This window comes from Panulirus ornatus, chromosome 27, assembly GCF_036320965.1.
Source record: "Panulirus ornatus isolate Po-2019 chromosome 27, ASM3632096v1, whole genome shotgun sequence".
In the NCBI taxonomy this organism is placed as follows: domain Eukaryota; kingdom Metazoa; phylum Arthropoda; class Malacostraca; order Decapoda; family Palinuridae; genus Panulirus; species Panulirus ornatus.
The window spans coordinates 19,468,079-19,484,382 of NC_092250.1; the positions used below are offsets into that span (position 1 = coordinate 19,468,079).

A 16,304-nucleotide genomic window follows, 5' to 3' on the forward strand; every position below is an offset into this window, starting at 1 on the left:
CAATTCTACAACTTCAAGGTGTATGGAAAGAAGTAGTTATCAAAATGGCCCACCCGAGTTGCCAAAAGCCACACAGGAATCATGCAACACAGCATTTTGCAGAGTATTGTGTGGTATAGATAGTACGGCAAACAAGCAGCCAGTTCTTGAGAGAAAAATACCAAAGTAATACCTACAGACAAGGGAAAGTGAACCAAGATCATGGAAAAGGGCAAGTGGGTCAAGTTTTGAACCTGGGAGAGTTTATAAGTTGAACCACTTTTGTCTCAACTCTGTCAGGTAAAAAAGCAGAGCTAGAACCGCCCCAGATGTGACAGCAGTACTCCATACAAGGCCAGATCAATCCTTCGTATATATGAAGCAACTGTTCAGAAGAACTTTCAGCATGTAAACAGAACTCCCAGTTTCTTAAGAGGCTGACTTAGGTATTTCTCTTATGTGGTGTTTTCAATAAAGAGTGGATGTAGCAGTAATACTAAGTATGTTCATTCAATGAGTCAAGAGGTGGAATTACAAAACGCCAAAGGCAAGAGGAAAGTTGTGAGGAGTTTTCCACAGAGAGATGGGCATTAAACTTAACCAGATTTTGTCTAACCCACCGAGATATGCTTTACAAGTCTGAGTTTACCAAAAAAGTTGTGTCAAGACAAGAGACAGGTGGAGTGAGAAAGTGAGGAGCAGAATCAAAGGATATGGAGGAATGTAGTGTTGAGTCTTCAGTGTATGAGTGCATTTGGTAAAATGTGGGAGAAAGGATATCACTAAAAAAGGAGAAAAAAGTGTTGGACTCTTTCGCCATAACCTTCTCCTTGTGGGGGTTTCCTCGGAGGTAGCAGGCATCAGAGATATAGCAAAGAAATATAAATAAAAAATTTATGGAGGTGAGTGTAATAAAGACATGTCACTGTTCTCCTTAATCATGGAAACAACTTGAAGAAACTTACTTCAAATGAAAGGGATTGGACTAACATGTAAAAGTATAAGACACAGTGAAGCTGAAAAAATGGCCCAAGGGTGTATTTATCCATAAACTGTGTACCATTCAATTAAAGAGCAACAGGCCATGTCTACAAAACAGAATCTAGATGAGAGCACAGCTTCATTCTTAATACCAGCCGATCCTTCTATGCCTCTTGGCATCAGCCCACATAAATAAGGTCTTCAAGGAATTCCCATGTGCCAGTACATAATAAAAATCAGTGTGTAGAGCTTGAAGCCTAAAGCCATAAAATATAAGACAGATTATGTCTCCTTCAACAAAGGGATGATTAGAACATACACAGTCCACAACAACAATGTCCAAATGTGTGAATGACTGTTGGCTATCACTGCCACTGAAATCAAGTATCACAAAACAGGCTTGAGGAAACATATGAATTCTTTACATCATGCTTATCATGATTTTGATTCTAGAATGGATTTGCAAGGTCTGCAAACTCAAAGATTAAGGGACAGCACTGTCATCCCAACCCTGACATATGCAGCCAAAACACAGACACAGAATGAGTCACAGAGGTCAAGAATCCAGGCTGGGAAAATAAGCTATTTGAGGAACTTGTGTTATGATTTGATGGAATGAAGAAAGAAATGAAGAGAAGCACAAGAGATTTGGTATGGCAAGGAATGCAAGGGGAATAAATTGTTTGGCAGTAAAAAAGAGTGAAACATAATACTTAAGGGAGTTTGGGCATAAGGAAAGAATGCTAGACAGTTCACCAGATCACCAGGAGAGTGTATGATAGTTTGATTTATGGGTTTGGAGATAGAGGAAGACCACCTGTGACATGGGGAAATTGAGTGGAAGAGTACTAGAGAAAGAGAAATGGTGGAAGAATTCACGGAAAGTTGTATGTGTGAGAAGCAAGTAATTGTAAGGACAGGGATAAGTGGGGACTTTTGTTATGGTCACCCCATTGAAGAAGTTCCCAGAGGGAATGGGCATCAGAGATAGAGTGTATATTGTAGAACTCAATCAAACAGTCTAAGCAATGAAAAAACACAAAAACCTCTCGGACTGCTTTGGGACGACATGACAATAATTCAATAGTCAAGTACAATAAAAGCAAAATAATCAGAAGAGAATCTGACTGTGAAGGATGCCTGACCATTGAGAGATACACAAGAGCACCACAGTATATAATACTTTAGCTGGGGGTAATTCTGCACAAGCCTTGATACATTCACAGGGCATGAGCAATGAACAGTTGTAGAATACTATCGCCCTTTGCTTAAGGAATGACATAACAATACATGAATGTACATCATGGCCACCATTGGTGAATGAACTAGAATACACTGAGGAAAACATACCTATGCTGATTTGCAAGTCTGTCACATAGTTAAGAAATCCTAAAGAAGGCCTTCAGTGAGCCAATTCAGGTATCAAAAACTGACATCCTCTTTCTCTGTGGTGGTCCTTTATAACTAGCAACCACACAAATATCAAATCCCAACTGTCAGAAACTCTATGTGGACAAAATAGCAGAGAATTAACAAATGATGTACAAACTAAATCAAACAACATCTAATCAAGATGCCCTCAGTCTATGAAGTATACTGGCAAAAAAATGACATAGACCAAAATGGAATTTCCCAAGACCAAATTTTCTGTGGACTTCTTAGAACAAAGATAAGTGATAGTGAAAAATTTTCACAAAGACACTCTAAACGGTGCTTATGCATCTTGCTGCACAAATCTGATGTCTATACAATCTAAAAACTTGGCAATAATCCTGAGGTGACCATAGCCTATCAAAATGATTTGAAAGGTCTCATCACCTCAACATCACACAAAAACTTATAAGATTGTTGAACGTAGTATTCCAACAGTAAAAAAAGATACTGGTATGTCTGAACAAGACACTGATATGCAGAAATGAGAGCTCATGATTCATCACTTGACATACCTCCATGCTGATGGAAATATTACGTCTCCAGCTAATCACCCAGTAAGTGCATTTACCAGATTTGAAACAACACGAAAGTGTGATTACTTCCTAACATTCCCTACACCTCCACAAAATCACTTGCTCTTAAAGATTATGTGTAGACTGGTGGATGCAGCAAACAACACAGCCAAGTTAATTCAACTTCAAGGAGACCAGCCTCAATTCACTTGTGATTCAACTAAAGAATAAAAACCAAAGCAAGTGTTACCTTATCCAGCCAATACTTGGCTCATTCCATTCACAGGTATGATTCATATCAGTCCTTAATAAATGATCTAATGGATAAGGATTAGATGACTTTCTGGTTGATAATGATGTTATGTAAGGGGATCCACTGATAATACAATCCAAGGTAAGCATTAACAAAGAGTCTCAGGTGCTTGACAGTGATGTATGAGGCCTTAATATAGAGAATTCTGATATATGACATTACAGGCATTACATAAATGCCCAGAAAGGGAGTTTTTATGATCTTTGACAAATGAATAATTCTAGGAACTCTAAGGATCTTGGACAACTAAATAATCATAATATATTAATCAATGCTCATTCTTTATGACGAATTCAGATTTCTAAGACAACTAACAATTTCTGACTGTGTAAAAGTCTTTGAACTGATGAAGGTACATACCATATATGAAAAGATGGTAAAACATTATTTTGAACAGCCGTAATAACATAAAACATCATAAACGACAATTTCATCAATCATTGGCAGCCATTTTGGAAACTCCTCCCTAGTAGAGCATGCTAGAACTATTAGAAGGGATATGACACTTAATTTTTCATATACATGTTTCCAACATATGAAATTCAGAGAAACCTGTCTCAAGTCAAGGAATTAGTACATGAGCACAAAGATTCACCCACCTCTTGAAATCCACTTCCTTTTTACTCACTTCAGTTATGGTTTCACTTCTTTACAATCTTTCAAACATTTCCACAACTCCTCCTTTAGTAGAGCTTTTACTCTTTCCTTAGCTCTTGCCACACACTAACCCCTGACTTTTGCCTGAACACATTCCTAAACCATTCTTCCCCATCCCCTTGAGCTTAGCTTCACTCTGAACAATAACATCCAGGTTCCTCTCCTTAAACATATTACCTATCTCTCTCTTCTTCTCATCTTAATCAAATTTATTAACATTCAGGAGATGAGCACTCCTTGCTTGGCTCCTTCTACTCCAACTTTTAAAAGCTGCAATAGGAAGAATGCCAGACCCCCCTCCTATCACTCCCCTCTTTGTTGTCTTCTAAAACATGTAAAGAATACTTGGAAAGTATTCTATTTCTTATCTTATTTTCATATAGAACAATGATATTTTTCCAATTATATTAATCCAAAGCAAACTATAGCACTTTCTCATAAATTAGTATATTCAGCTGAAATACCATGTAACACCTAGAGAAAACCAATTTGCCACAAAGGTACACTTATTCAGTAGGCTACGAAATCATGTCATTTTCATCATCTAAAACTTTCTTGAGAGTTATATTTCAGTAATAAATAAAAATTACCTAATAATCATTAATTAAGAGAAAAGCAATACATTATAAGAGGTTTCACTATAATCATGAGGCAATGTCTAATCTCATAATAATGAAAACTACAAAACCCTACACAATGTCCAAATACCAAATTTCTACAGTTGCTAAAAACACTTTCAAGATCTACCTTGAAGCATTTTGGAAAAAATAAAAATCTAATTACAATAACCTACTAAATGTTTAACTACCTAATTTCTACAGAGGGTAAAACACTTTAAGATCTACCTTGAAGCATTTTGGAAAAATTAAAAGTTATGTTCAACATGATGAGCACCCCATAGGAAATCATCTACAAAACAAATGTACATAATACTCTAAAAAACTGAAAGATACAGCTACAGATTTTGGAAAACTCATCGTTAGAAAATATGGTGGCAGCATCTTGTTCAGAGATGGTTTCCTATGGTGAACTGATCTGTATAAATTTCATAAGGCAGTTCCTTGCTTTTTTCAAATGAAAAAATCTATTTCACTATAGTTCTACAAGTCTTCAATCTCCAGTACTTTGACAATGCATGATGAATGTGATACTGGGTTGTCAAACACTGCTCATACTACTAATTCCAATTTTTTTCTACTGAGACTATTCTGAAAATACTAAATCAGGATAATGCAATTCAGATCATCCAATGTCAGGGTGATGTCACAAGCAGGCAGAAAAAACACTATAATTTCAGCACAAGTTGCAAGCATCTATTACTATGTCAAGGAATCATAAGAGGGTTTAACCTCCTCACTGTTTGCATTTCCTTAAATAACAAGGTTAAAAACAATTACGAGGAAATGATCAACGTCAAGGAATCAAAAGGGGGTATAATCTCCTTACTGTTTGTATTTCCATTAATAAAAAGGTTTAAAAACAATTAAAAGGAAAACATCTGTCTCTGACAATACCACAGAAAACAACTCCCTTGAGACACATGATGCCAATTTAGAGGTGTATTGCTCCTTCTACCAATCCTGAAAACTGACTTAGCCCAATAAACTGCCCAATAAATGTGTACATAGCAACAGCTCTCAGTGCTACCTACTATAGAGAGGAAATTTCTAAAATAATAGTTAATTTCATAGAAGTTCATCTCCATGCCATTTACACATGACCCAGTGTAATAAATAGTCTTGACTTTCTTCAAACATCCTTAAAGAAAAAATTCAACTAATATCTGCACCTGATCATTTTGAAAAAAAATATAAATACATGGGAGGCAAGTGCCCCATCTGATCAAAATGGAAACAAAGTAGACTGAGTAAACAATATACATTCTTTACATAAGAGCAATAGGTAATCTAATTCACAATTCATATGAAGATATGATCATTACATTTTCTCTAAATATTCAATCATAAGATAAAGTGAGGAGAGAGACACATTCAAAAGAATGGGAAACATATTCCAATGTAGTTCCAGGAAGAAATAATAATCATAAAATGGTTAAAAGGCAATTCTACAGCTAATGTCATCAAACAAAGATCAATTTTCTGACATTTAAGATAAATATGATCTAAAACAAGCAATGCCCAATTATGTTAAAAAAGTACTGCCATACAAAGCATATTCTATAACTTATTTACATATTCATTTACTTAGTCACTGTCTCCCGCATTAGCGAGGTAGCGCAAGGAAACAGACGAAAGAATGGCCCAACCCACCCACATACACATGTATATACATAAACGCCCACACATGCACATATACATACCTATACATTTCAACACATACATACATATACATACACAGACATATACATATATACACATGTCCATATTCATACTTGCTGCCTTCATCCATTCCCACTGCCACCCCACCACACATGAAAAGACAACAAAGGCCACATTCATTAACACTCAGTCTCTAGCTGTCATGTGTAATGCAAGGAAACCACGGCTCCCTTTCCACATCCAGGCCCCACAAAACTTTCCATGGTTTACCCCAGATGATTCACATGCCCTGGTTAAATCCATTGACAGCACGTCGACCCTGGTATACCACATCATTCCAATTCACTCTATTCCTTGCACACCTTTCACCCTCCAGTATGTTCAGGCCCGAATTGCTCAAAATCTTTTTCACTCCATTCTTCCACCTCTGATTTGGTCTCCCTCTTCTCTTCGTTCCCTCCACCTCTGACATATATATCCTCTTTGTAAATCTTTCCTCATCATTCTCTCCATGTGACCAAACCATTTTAATACACCCTCTTCTGCTCTCTCAACCATACTCTTTTTATTACCACACATCTCTCTTCCCTTTTCATTACTTAATCAAACCACCTCACACCACATATTGTCCTCAAACATTTCATTTCCAGCACATCCACCCTCCTCCTATACATAACTAATAAACGGAGAAACAGAGAATGTCACACACTAATATAGTAAAAATGCATCCCACAGAAATGTGCTTACCTTGCAGTTTATAGACTATAAGATGAAGGGATATACATGGGATATATGGCCTACATATATAATGCTATAGGTCAGGTGCAAAAGGTTCCGGAGAAATCCACAACTGAAGAATGCAAGAAATAAAAAATGAGACATGATGAGGAATGTCAAGATGCAAGGGCAGCACATGAATTCAAACTTGTAAAGCTACATGAAATGAAAGACATCAGATTCAGCAAAACTGAACAGAAGGTAAATATGGGAAGGGGGCTGGAAGTGTGAACTAAGCTATAAAAAATACATAGATACGTACTTTTATTCCAAAATTCCTTCTCCTACCTTCATGACCTATCATCAGGAATATCAAAACAACAGCTTCAGCCCACAATCCACTCTCTTGCTATCAGGTATGATGTACTGAAAGCAGCCTTTGCCATCGAGAGCCAATTCCCACCAACTATATCATTCTTTTCCAAATATATGAGCTCAGATACAGACATGCATTTTTTATACTTGTCTGCCATTTTCCCCTACAGAGCAAGGTAGTAACAGGAACATATGAAGAACAGCCTCATTTGCACTCTAGCTGTTATGTACAGAGCATTAAAACCAAAGCACACTATCTACAGCCAAACCCCACTATCTTTCTGTGGTATATCACCAGTACTACCCACCTACGTATTGGGAGAGGTAGTGACATGCTTAATGAACCAGCACTTCAGTAGATGCAAGTTGCACTCTCTGACTCAGGTAGCTGTCTTTTCTTTCAGCCTCACTAATACGTGGACTACTAGCATTCTGTTCATAAACATACAATCTCTCCTTGTCATACATAACACTTGACAACACTTAACACACACAGCTCAATCTTCATAACTCTAGTTTTTCCTGTGGCGAGTCCTGTATGCTAGCTCTGCCTTTTGGCATAATGGTAGGAGCAGTAGACAGAAGTAGTAGGTATGAGCATTTAGGCAGGAGAATCAGGTGGAAGTAGTTGGTAGGAGCATTAGATAGTAGTCACAAGGAGCATTAGGGCAAACACTATGCTAGAGTTGCCCTCTGTCACTTGTCTGTTAAGGATGAGGCACTAAAGGATAAGAAGCAGTCATGATGACTCTACTGATGTGGCCACCCATTTGAGGGAGTTCCAACTGGAACAGGTATAAGAGATATAGATAGATAGGTAGCTTCACATGACCTGGTTCAGCCCAATGATAGCAAATTATCCTCTGTATACCACATTGCTCCATTTCACTCTATCCTGTGCACACTCCACATCTTACATATTTATGACCCAAGCACTCACAACATCTTTTGCTACATCTCCAATGTCCCCTCCCTTTCTGATAAGTATACTTTCTCAATCAGCTTCATACTCATCCTCTTCACACGTCCAAATAATTTCTTACCATGTACTCTCTTACTTAATCAAATCCCTTCACACCACAAATTGTCCTCAAACATGTGATTTCCAATGCAAACATTTGAATCTAGAACCCATGCCTCACATTTACAAAACACTTTTGGGACTACTACAGCATCAAACATACCCATCTCTGTTCAAAGAGACTGTTTTAGATATCTGGGAAAGGAAATGGCAACGGATGGAACCATGAGAGCTGACGTTAGCTATATAGTGTATACGGGGTATGAGGCCCTTGGCACAATGAGAATGGTGAGAAAAAAGGCAGCCTGAGGGTGTAAAGAAGGATTTGTTTAATGGTATAGGGGTCCAGATGGTAAATAAGGAAAAGAATACTTCCCATGAGTTCCCAGTGTATTGCAAATGTGACTACGAGAGGCTGGAGTGGGAGCCTGGAAACACTCCCCTTCTTGTACTTCAATTTCTATCCTTCTTGTTTTTCAATCTTTAAAAGATGGAACAGGAAAAGGAGCTAAACAAACAGTGCTGATCCTCCTTAACGGTTCAGAGTAAAATGTCATAATGTGTGTGAATGCTATCAAGATGAAAAGAAGGGAGACACTGGCTGCTAGTCTGAGGAAAGGCACCTGGGTGTTCTAGATCTGAGTGATACATCATGTGTATATACAATTATGTTCATTCACAGTTTATTCATCTATATTTACCCCATGACCTCTTTTTCTGAAAGACTGGTATTACCCAAGATCTCTTTCTAAAGGCTCCTACTGCCCAACACTGCATTACTTCAAGTAGCAGGGAAAATGGACATCTTTGGAGTAGCATATTCTTTAATGATATTGTACTCCTTATGATACAACCTCATCAAACGTGACTTTTCACTTGAAGTGTAATCTCTTGCAAATGGAATTAGATAACACCTACATATATCCCTTTATCAGGTTGGGGAGGGGCAAAGTGGTTTCAGGAGTGGTAGAGGATGTGTGGATCAGGTATTTGCCTTGAAAAATGCATCTGAGAAATACTGAGAGATACAAATGGACTGTATGAGATATCTATAGATCTGGGAAAGGCATATCACAGGGTAGACAGAGATGCTTTGTGGAAGGTGCTACAAATGTATGGTGTGAGAGGAAAGCTACTAGAAAGTGAGAAATTTCTATCAAGAGAGTTAGGCATATGTGTGTGTATAGAGAGGAGGATAAATGGTTCAAGGTAAAGTAGGTCTATAGCAAGGTATGTGTGATGTCAATATGGTTGTATAATCTTTTTATGAACAGGGTGATGAGGGAGGTGAACACAAGGGTCTTGGGGTGAGGAGCAGGTATGGAGTTGGCTAGAGGTAGGAGTAGAGGCCTGAGAGAGTCAGGTGTTGTTTGGTGATGATGTGGCACTAGAGGCAGATTTAAATAAAAAACTGCAGAGTCTGATGTCTGAGTTTGGAAGAGAGTGTGAAAGAATAGAATTTAGAGTTAATGTGGATCAAAACAAGGTTTATAGGTTTAACACGGAAAAGAGACAAGATATTTGGAAAGCAAGTTTCAAAGGAGAAAGCTTGGGAAAAGTGGAGTGTTTTAGATACCTGGAAGAGGTTATTGCGGCAAATGGAAGCTTGGAAGTTGAAGTTAGCTTCAGGGTGGGTTAGGAGGCAAAGGTCTTGTGTGTGGAATGAGACAGCACCATCTTTAAGAGCAAAGGTGAGTATGTTTGAATATACTGCAGTCCCATCAGTACTGTATGAATGTAAGATTAGGACCTTATATATAAATGCAAAGAAGAGGATGAATGTGTTTGAAATGATAAGCTTGAGGACAACCTGTGGTGTAAGAGACCCATTCTGCTCCTCCCCAGTCTGATGTTCTGTGTAAGCCACCATCTCAAACATCACTCTACCATACACCTTATCAGATATCTTCAACGCACTCGTACCTCAGTTATTCGAGCATTTACTTTTGTATTGCTTGCCCCTACATGATGCACTATACATGAATTCTGTCTGGTCCATCCAATTTAAACTCTCCTTTACATATTTTCCAGCCCTAGCAAGGTACTATCAAGAACAAACGACAGCCTTAAAGGAAGAAATCCTAGTTCAGCTCTTTCAGTTCCTTTTCCTAAGACAAAACAGGAAAAAAAGGGATAGGTAAGAAAACAGTCTGATGAAATGGAAAACCTACCATTTGAGAAGGGTCAGGTCACAGATGTTTACAATGACATGAAAACATGAGTTTCAAGGCTTAGGAGTAAGGGAATGCAAACAGACCATGCAATGGTTCACCCTCGAATTGGCTTTGGCAACACAGTAATCACATGATGCAATGGCTTTCTAAGTACTGCTTGGCCTAGCTATTGGCAAGGGCATGTAAGCAGCCAGCTCTTCAGAGCAAAAACCAAAGTAATATTCATATAAGAGAAATCCAACCAAAACTTTTGGGACGGGGAAGTGAACTGAGCTTTAAGTTTAGATTCAGAGTTAACAAACCAAACTCATAGAATCAACTCTGCCACATCAGTGCCTGAGGCTACAGCCATGAATCAATCTTCTCCATTAATGCTCTAACTCCTCAAAAGGTGGAAACATTCCTTGTGCATACAAAAAGCACAAGTAAAAAATAAAGTTCTACAGAAAAAACAGAAATGGTGTATGGATGAAAGGCATACACAAAAATTCATGTCTTCATATTTTTGTGTACAATCCTCTAACTCTAAAATCAGAATGAAGGTTACTATAAAATCCTGTATAAATAATGGAACACTGGATTTATCATTCTATAACTATTTTCCTCAAGGCAAAAAACAAATTTCTTCAGATCCTTAATACCCACCTTTTTAAAATGAGCCAGCATGTCTGGTGATTGTCGACACATCTCCGTGATGAGTGTTACACCCGTGATCAGCACACCTGTGGAAAACACAGTACCATTATGAGAAAAACAAGCTGTGAAACATGCAAATCACAGTCAAAATTCAAGAAACAAATGATATGCCAATTAGCATCATGAAATTCTCTATATTATCATCCATTATACTACTCCCTGGGGACAGGGGAGAAAGAATACTTCTCATGTATTCCCTGCGTGTCGTAGAAGGCGCCTAAAAGGGGAGGGAGCGGGGGCTGGAAATCCTCCCATCCCGTTCTTAATATTCCAAAAGAAGGAACAGGGAAGGGGGCCAAGTGAGGATATTCCCTCTAAGGCTCAGTCCTCTGTTCTTAACACTACCTCACTAATGCGGAAATGGCGAATATGTATGAAATATGAAAAATATAAAACTACTTACAAGTCCACAGTAGGAGGGCACCAGGTATATCATCCTTTATATATACACTTACACATCACAAAGCCAAAAGTAATAATATTCTAACAGAGTGGAAGAGGAGCCAAAGGTCCTGAGAGCATTATGGGCTGTATAAAAGGAATGGTCACTGTCTGGAAGGGCAAAGAAGGGTATCATTGAATGTACAGCAGTCTCAACAATGCTACACAGATGCATGTTACAGGTTTTCAATGAAAAAGAAAGGGAGAGGGTTGATATGCTGGAAATGAAATGCCTTAAGTAGATATTTGGTATAGGGTGGGTTGGTCATGTAAAAAATGACATCATCAGCAAGAAGTGTGGCAGTGAAAGCAGTCTTGAATGAGAGGACTGACAAGGGTGTGCTGAAGAATCAGTTACACAAAAAGGATGAGTTAAGATGAATTAAAGAAGAAGATCTATGTGTCAAAAGTGCAACGAACAAGAGTAAGCGATAGAATAAAATGGAGTGAAAGGATGAAGCAAAGGAGGGTTTGGGATTTGAACATTCACTAAAGCCAGATGTGTGCACTGGATATATATGGTAAAAGGGGTGTAGAGTGCTGTTCATGGGCAGAATGAAAACTCTCTCTTCTTCTTCATTAGGCCACTCATCACCAAAGTTAATGCATGTAATGAGGCTTCTCTCTACTCTTCCTTATTCCATTCATCACCAATAGCGATGTCAACAAGTGTTTCTGAGCCAATACTATCTAATGAATCAACATAAGGTGAATTATCCACCTCTGATAACACAGCAAAACTTTTTTCTTACAAAGAATGCTATGCCATCAAAAGGTATGGTCTCATAGCAATCATTTACATTATACTGCATTCATATACAGTATACTGTACTTGAATGTTGTATAGCAAAAAATAGTAACACCTGAAAGGCCAACACTCACCATATGTATCTACGTGAAGCATCTCAAGTGGGATTTCCAAGGGCAGTATCCAAATGCTCACGGGTTGCACTGGGAAAGAGAGAGCTTGCAACCCTATACCTACTAGCTTCAGCAAAAGGGTTAATCTGCTCATGGACAAGATGGTTAAAGAGCTGAATACAAAGGTCTTAGAAAAACACCAACTTTCCCACACAAATCAAATGAATAACTGTAATAAAACCTGACTCACCATGATTTTTTTCAGAAAGGAGAGAGCGTGTGGCTGGTAGGAACATTTCCATCAGTTCTGGAACTTTGCAAATAATTCGTAAGGCACAAACAGCGGCCTTTTTTCGTATATATGCATTGGATGATTTTAATAACCTCTCCACTTCTCCTGCAAGGTCACGGGACATCTCTGGTGATGCAATAGCTGCAAGGGTGCAGAGTGCCAAACCTTGTACAAACTGTGTTGATGAATTCAGGTCACTGAAAGATAACATAAAGTCTGACTATATATCGTACACAATCTCTCTCTCTCTACAACCCACCACATAAACATGTATATACATAAACACCCACACATGCACATATTTTTTTTTTTTTCTTTTTTGCTTTGTCGCTGTCTCCCGCGTTTGCGAGGTAGCGCAAGGAAACAGACAAAAGAATGGCCCAACCCACCCCCATACACATGTATATACATACACGTCCACACACGCAAATATACATACCTACACAGCTTTTCATGGTTTACCCCAGACGCTTCACATGCCCTGATTCAATCCACTGACAGCACGTCAACCCCGGTATACCACATCGATCCAATTCACTCTATTCCTTGCCCTCCTTTCACCCTCCTGTATGTTCAGGCCACGATCACACAAAATCTTTTTCACTCCATCTTTCCACCTCCAATTCGGTCTCCCACTTCTCCTTGTTCCCTCCACCTCCGACACATATCCTCTAGGTCAATCTTTCCTCACTCATTCTCTCCATGTGCCCAAACCATTTCAAAACACCCTCCTCTGCTCTCTCAACCACGCTCTTTTTATTTCCACACATCTCTCTTACCCTTACGTTACTTACTCGATCAAACCACCTCACACCACACATTGTCCTCAAACATCTCATATCCAGCACATCCATCCTCCTGCACACAACTCTATCCATAGCCCACGCCTCGCAACCATACAACATTGTTGGAACCACTATTCCTTCAAACATACCCATTTTTGCTTTCCGAGATAATGTTCTCGACTTCCACACATTCTTCAAGGCTCCCAGGATTTTCGCCCCCTCCCCCACCCTATGATCCACTTCTGCTTCCATGGTTCCATCCGCTGCCAGATCCACTCCCAGATATCTAAAACACTTTACTTCCTCCAGTTTTGCTCCATTCAAACTTACCTCCCAATTGACTTGACCCTCAACCCTACTGTACCTAATAACCTTGCTCTTATTCACATTTACTCTTAACTTTCTTCTTTCACACACTTTACCAAACTCAGTCACCAGCACATATACATACATATACATTTCACCGTATACATACATATACATACACAGACATAATTATACTTATTTATTTATCATACTTTGTTGATGTCTCCCATGTTAACAAGGAAGTTCAAGGAAACAGACGAAAGAATGGCCCAACCCACCCACATACACATGTATATACATACATGTCCACACATGGACATATAAATACCTATACATTTTAACATATACATATATATACATACACAGACATATACATATATGCACATGTACATAATTCATACTTGTTGCCTTTATTCATTCCCGTCATCACCCCGCCACACATGAAATGACACCCTCCCCCTGCATGCATGTGAGGTAGCGCTAGTAAAAGACAACAAAGGCCACAGTCATTCACACTCAGTCTCTAGCTGTCATGTATAATGCACCGAAACTACAGCTCCCTTTCCACATCCAGGCCCCACAAAACTTTCCATGCTTTACCCAGACGCTTCACATGCCCTTGTTCAATCCATTGAAAGCATGTCAACCCTAGTATATCACACTGTTCCAATTCACTCTATTCCTTGCACGCCTTTCACCCTCCATCCTTCCACCTCCGATTTGGTCTCCCACTTCTCCTCGTTCCCTCCATCTCTGACACATATATCCTCTTTGTCAATCTTTCCTCACTCATTCTCTCCATGTGACCAAACATTTCAATACACCCTCTTTTGCTCTCTCAACCATACTCTTTTTATTATCAAACATCTCTCTTACCCTTTCATTACTTACTTGATCAAACCACCTCACACCACACATTATCCTCAAGCATCTCATTTCCAACACATCCACCCTCCTCCGCACAACCCTATCTATAGCCCACGCCTCGCAACCATATAACATTGTTGGAACCAATATTCCTTCAAACATACCCATTTTTGCTTTCCGAGATAATGTTCTCGCCTTCCACACATTTGTCAACGCTCCCAGAACTTTCACCCCCTCCCCCACCCTGTGACTCACTTTCGCTTCCATGGTTCCATCCGCTGCCAAATCCACTCCCAAATATCTAAAACACTTCACTTCCTCCAGTTAACACGTAGATGATCAGTGAAGGCAGTGTTGAGATTGTGAAGAAAGAGAGGAGGGGCAGTGTATGGGGGAGATGACCCTTGTAAAGCGAATTCGCAAAATACGACTTACCATTATTAATGATTACTACTATTTTTCATATCTGTCTGCAGTTTTCCACAATAACAACATAGCACCAGAAACAACTGAAGAAATGGCCTTACTGATTCACATCCACATTAGCTGTCTTGAATAATGCACAGAAACCAGAGCTCCAATTCAGAGTCAGCCCCACATTGTTTAGCCCACTAACAGCAAATCAAATAATACACACTACATCACCCCTATTTGCTTTGTCCCTTAAACAATTTACATCCTCCTACATGTTCTGGTCCCAAACATCCAAAGCATCTTTGACTCCATCCTGCCACCTCTACCATGGTTCCACCTGTTCACTGTTCTCTATACTGACTTGTATACCCTCTTAGTCAACCTCTCCATATGTCTAATCTATTTCAATACACCCTCTTAAGCACTCACACGTGTACTCCTCTTATTACCACAAACCTCTCTTATCCAATCATTTTTCACTCAATCAGCACTTATTGTCCTCCAACACAGTCATCCTCTTCTGTACTATGTAATCTAGGGCCCAAACCTTTCATCCACACAACACTATCAGGAGTACTATCATATCAAATACATCCATCGTTTTCCTCGCAGAATATGACCTCTCTTTCCATACATACCTTAATGTGCCCAAGACCTTCAACCATCACCTACCCAATAACTCACTTCAGCTCCCATAGTTCCATTCATTACTATATTCACTCCCAGGTATATGGTACATTTCACTTCCTCCAAATTCTCACTATTCAAACCCACGCTCTAAATAACCTGTCTCTTTCCTCTGCTAAACCTATCAACCATAGTTTTATTCACATTTACTTTCAACTTTCTTCTTTCATACACACTCCCAAACTCAGATACCAGCTTCTGCAGTTTCTCACTAGAATTTACCTCAAGCAACATGTCATCTGCAAGCAAGAACTGACTGACATCCCTATCTCTGATAAACTGCAGCCCTGCACCACTCTCCAAAATCCTAGCATTCACCTCCATCACCATCCCATCCACAGAGAGATGAAACAGCAATGGTGACTTACACATGCCTGCTGTATACCCAACTTAACCTGGAACCACTCAAACTCTTTTACTAATCACAATACAACTCACTCTCTTGATAAATATTCCTGTGCTACTAATAGCTTTCACCCCATACCATATACTTATAATGCCTCTCACAAAGGA

The 16,304-nt window shown here is 39.1% G+C and overlaps 1 protein-coding gene across 13 annotated transcripts in view; it reads right to left on the reverse strand.

The window, feature by feature from the left end:
* Nucleotides 1–16,304, reverse strand: part of AP-1gamma (adaptor protein complex 1, gamma subunit) — a 109,126-nt gene that overhangs the window by 46,836 nt on the left and 45,986 nt on the right. For all 13 annotated transcript variants that reach the window (XM_071678344.1, XM_071678339.1, XM_071678333.1 and 10 more), the window contains 2 exons: nucleotides 12,691–12,929; nucleotides 11,088–11,164 (listed from right to left, as the gene is read on the reverse strand). In XM_071678344.1, the coding sequence (XP_071534445.1) occupies nucleotides 11,088–11,164; nucleotides 12,691–12,929 (316 nt within the window). The remainder of the gene's footprint in view (nucleotides 1–11,087; nucleotides 11,165–12,690; nucleotides 12,930–16,304) is intronic.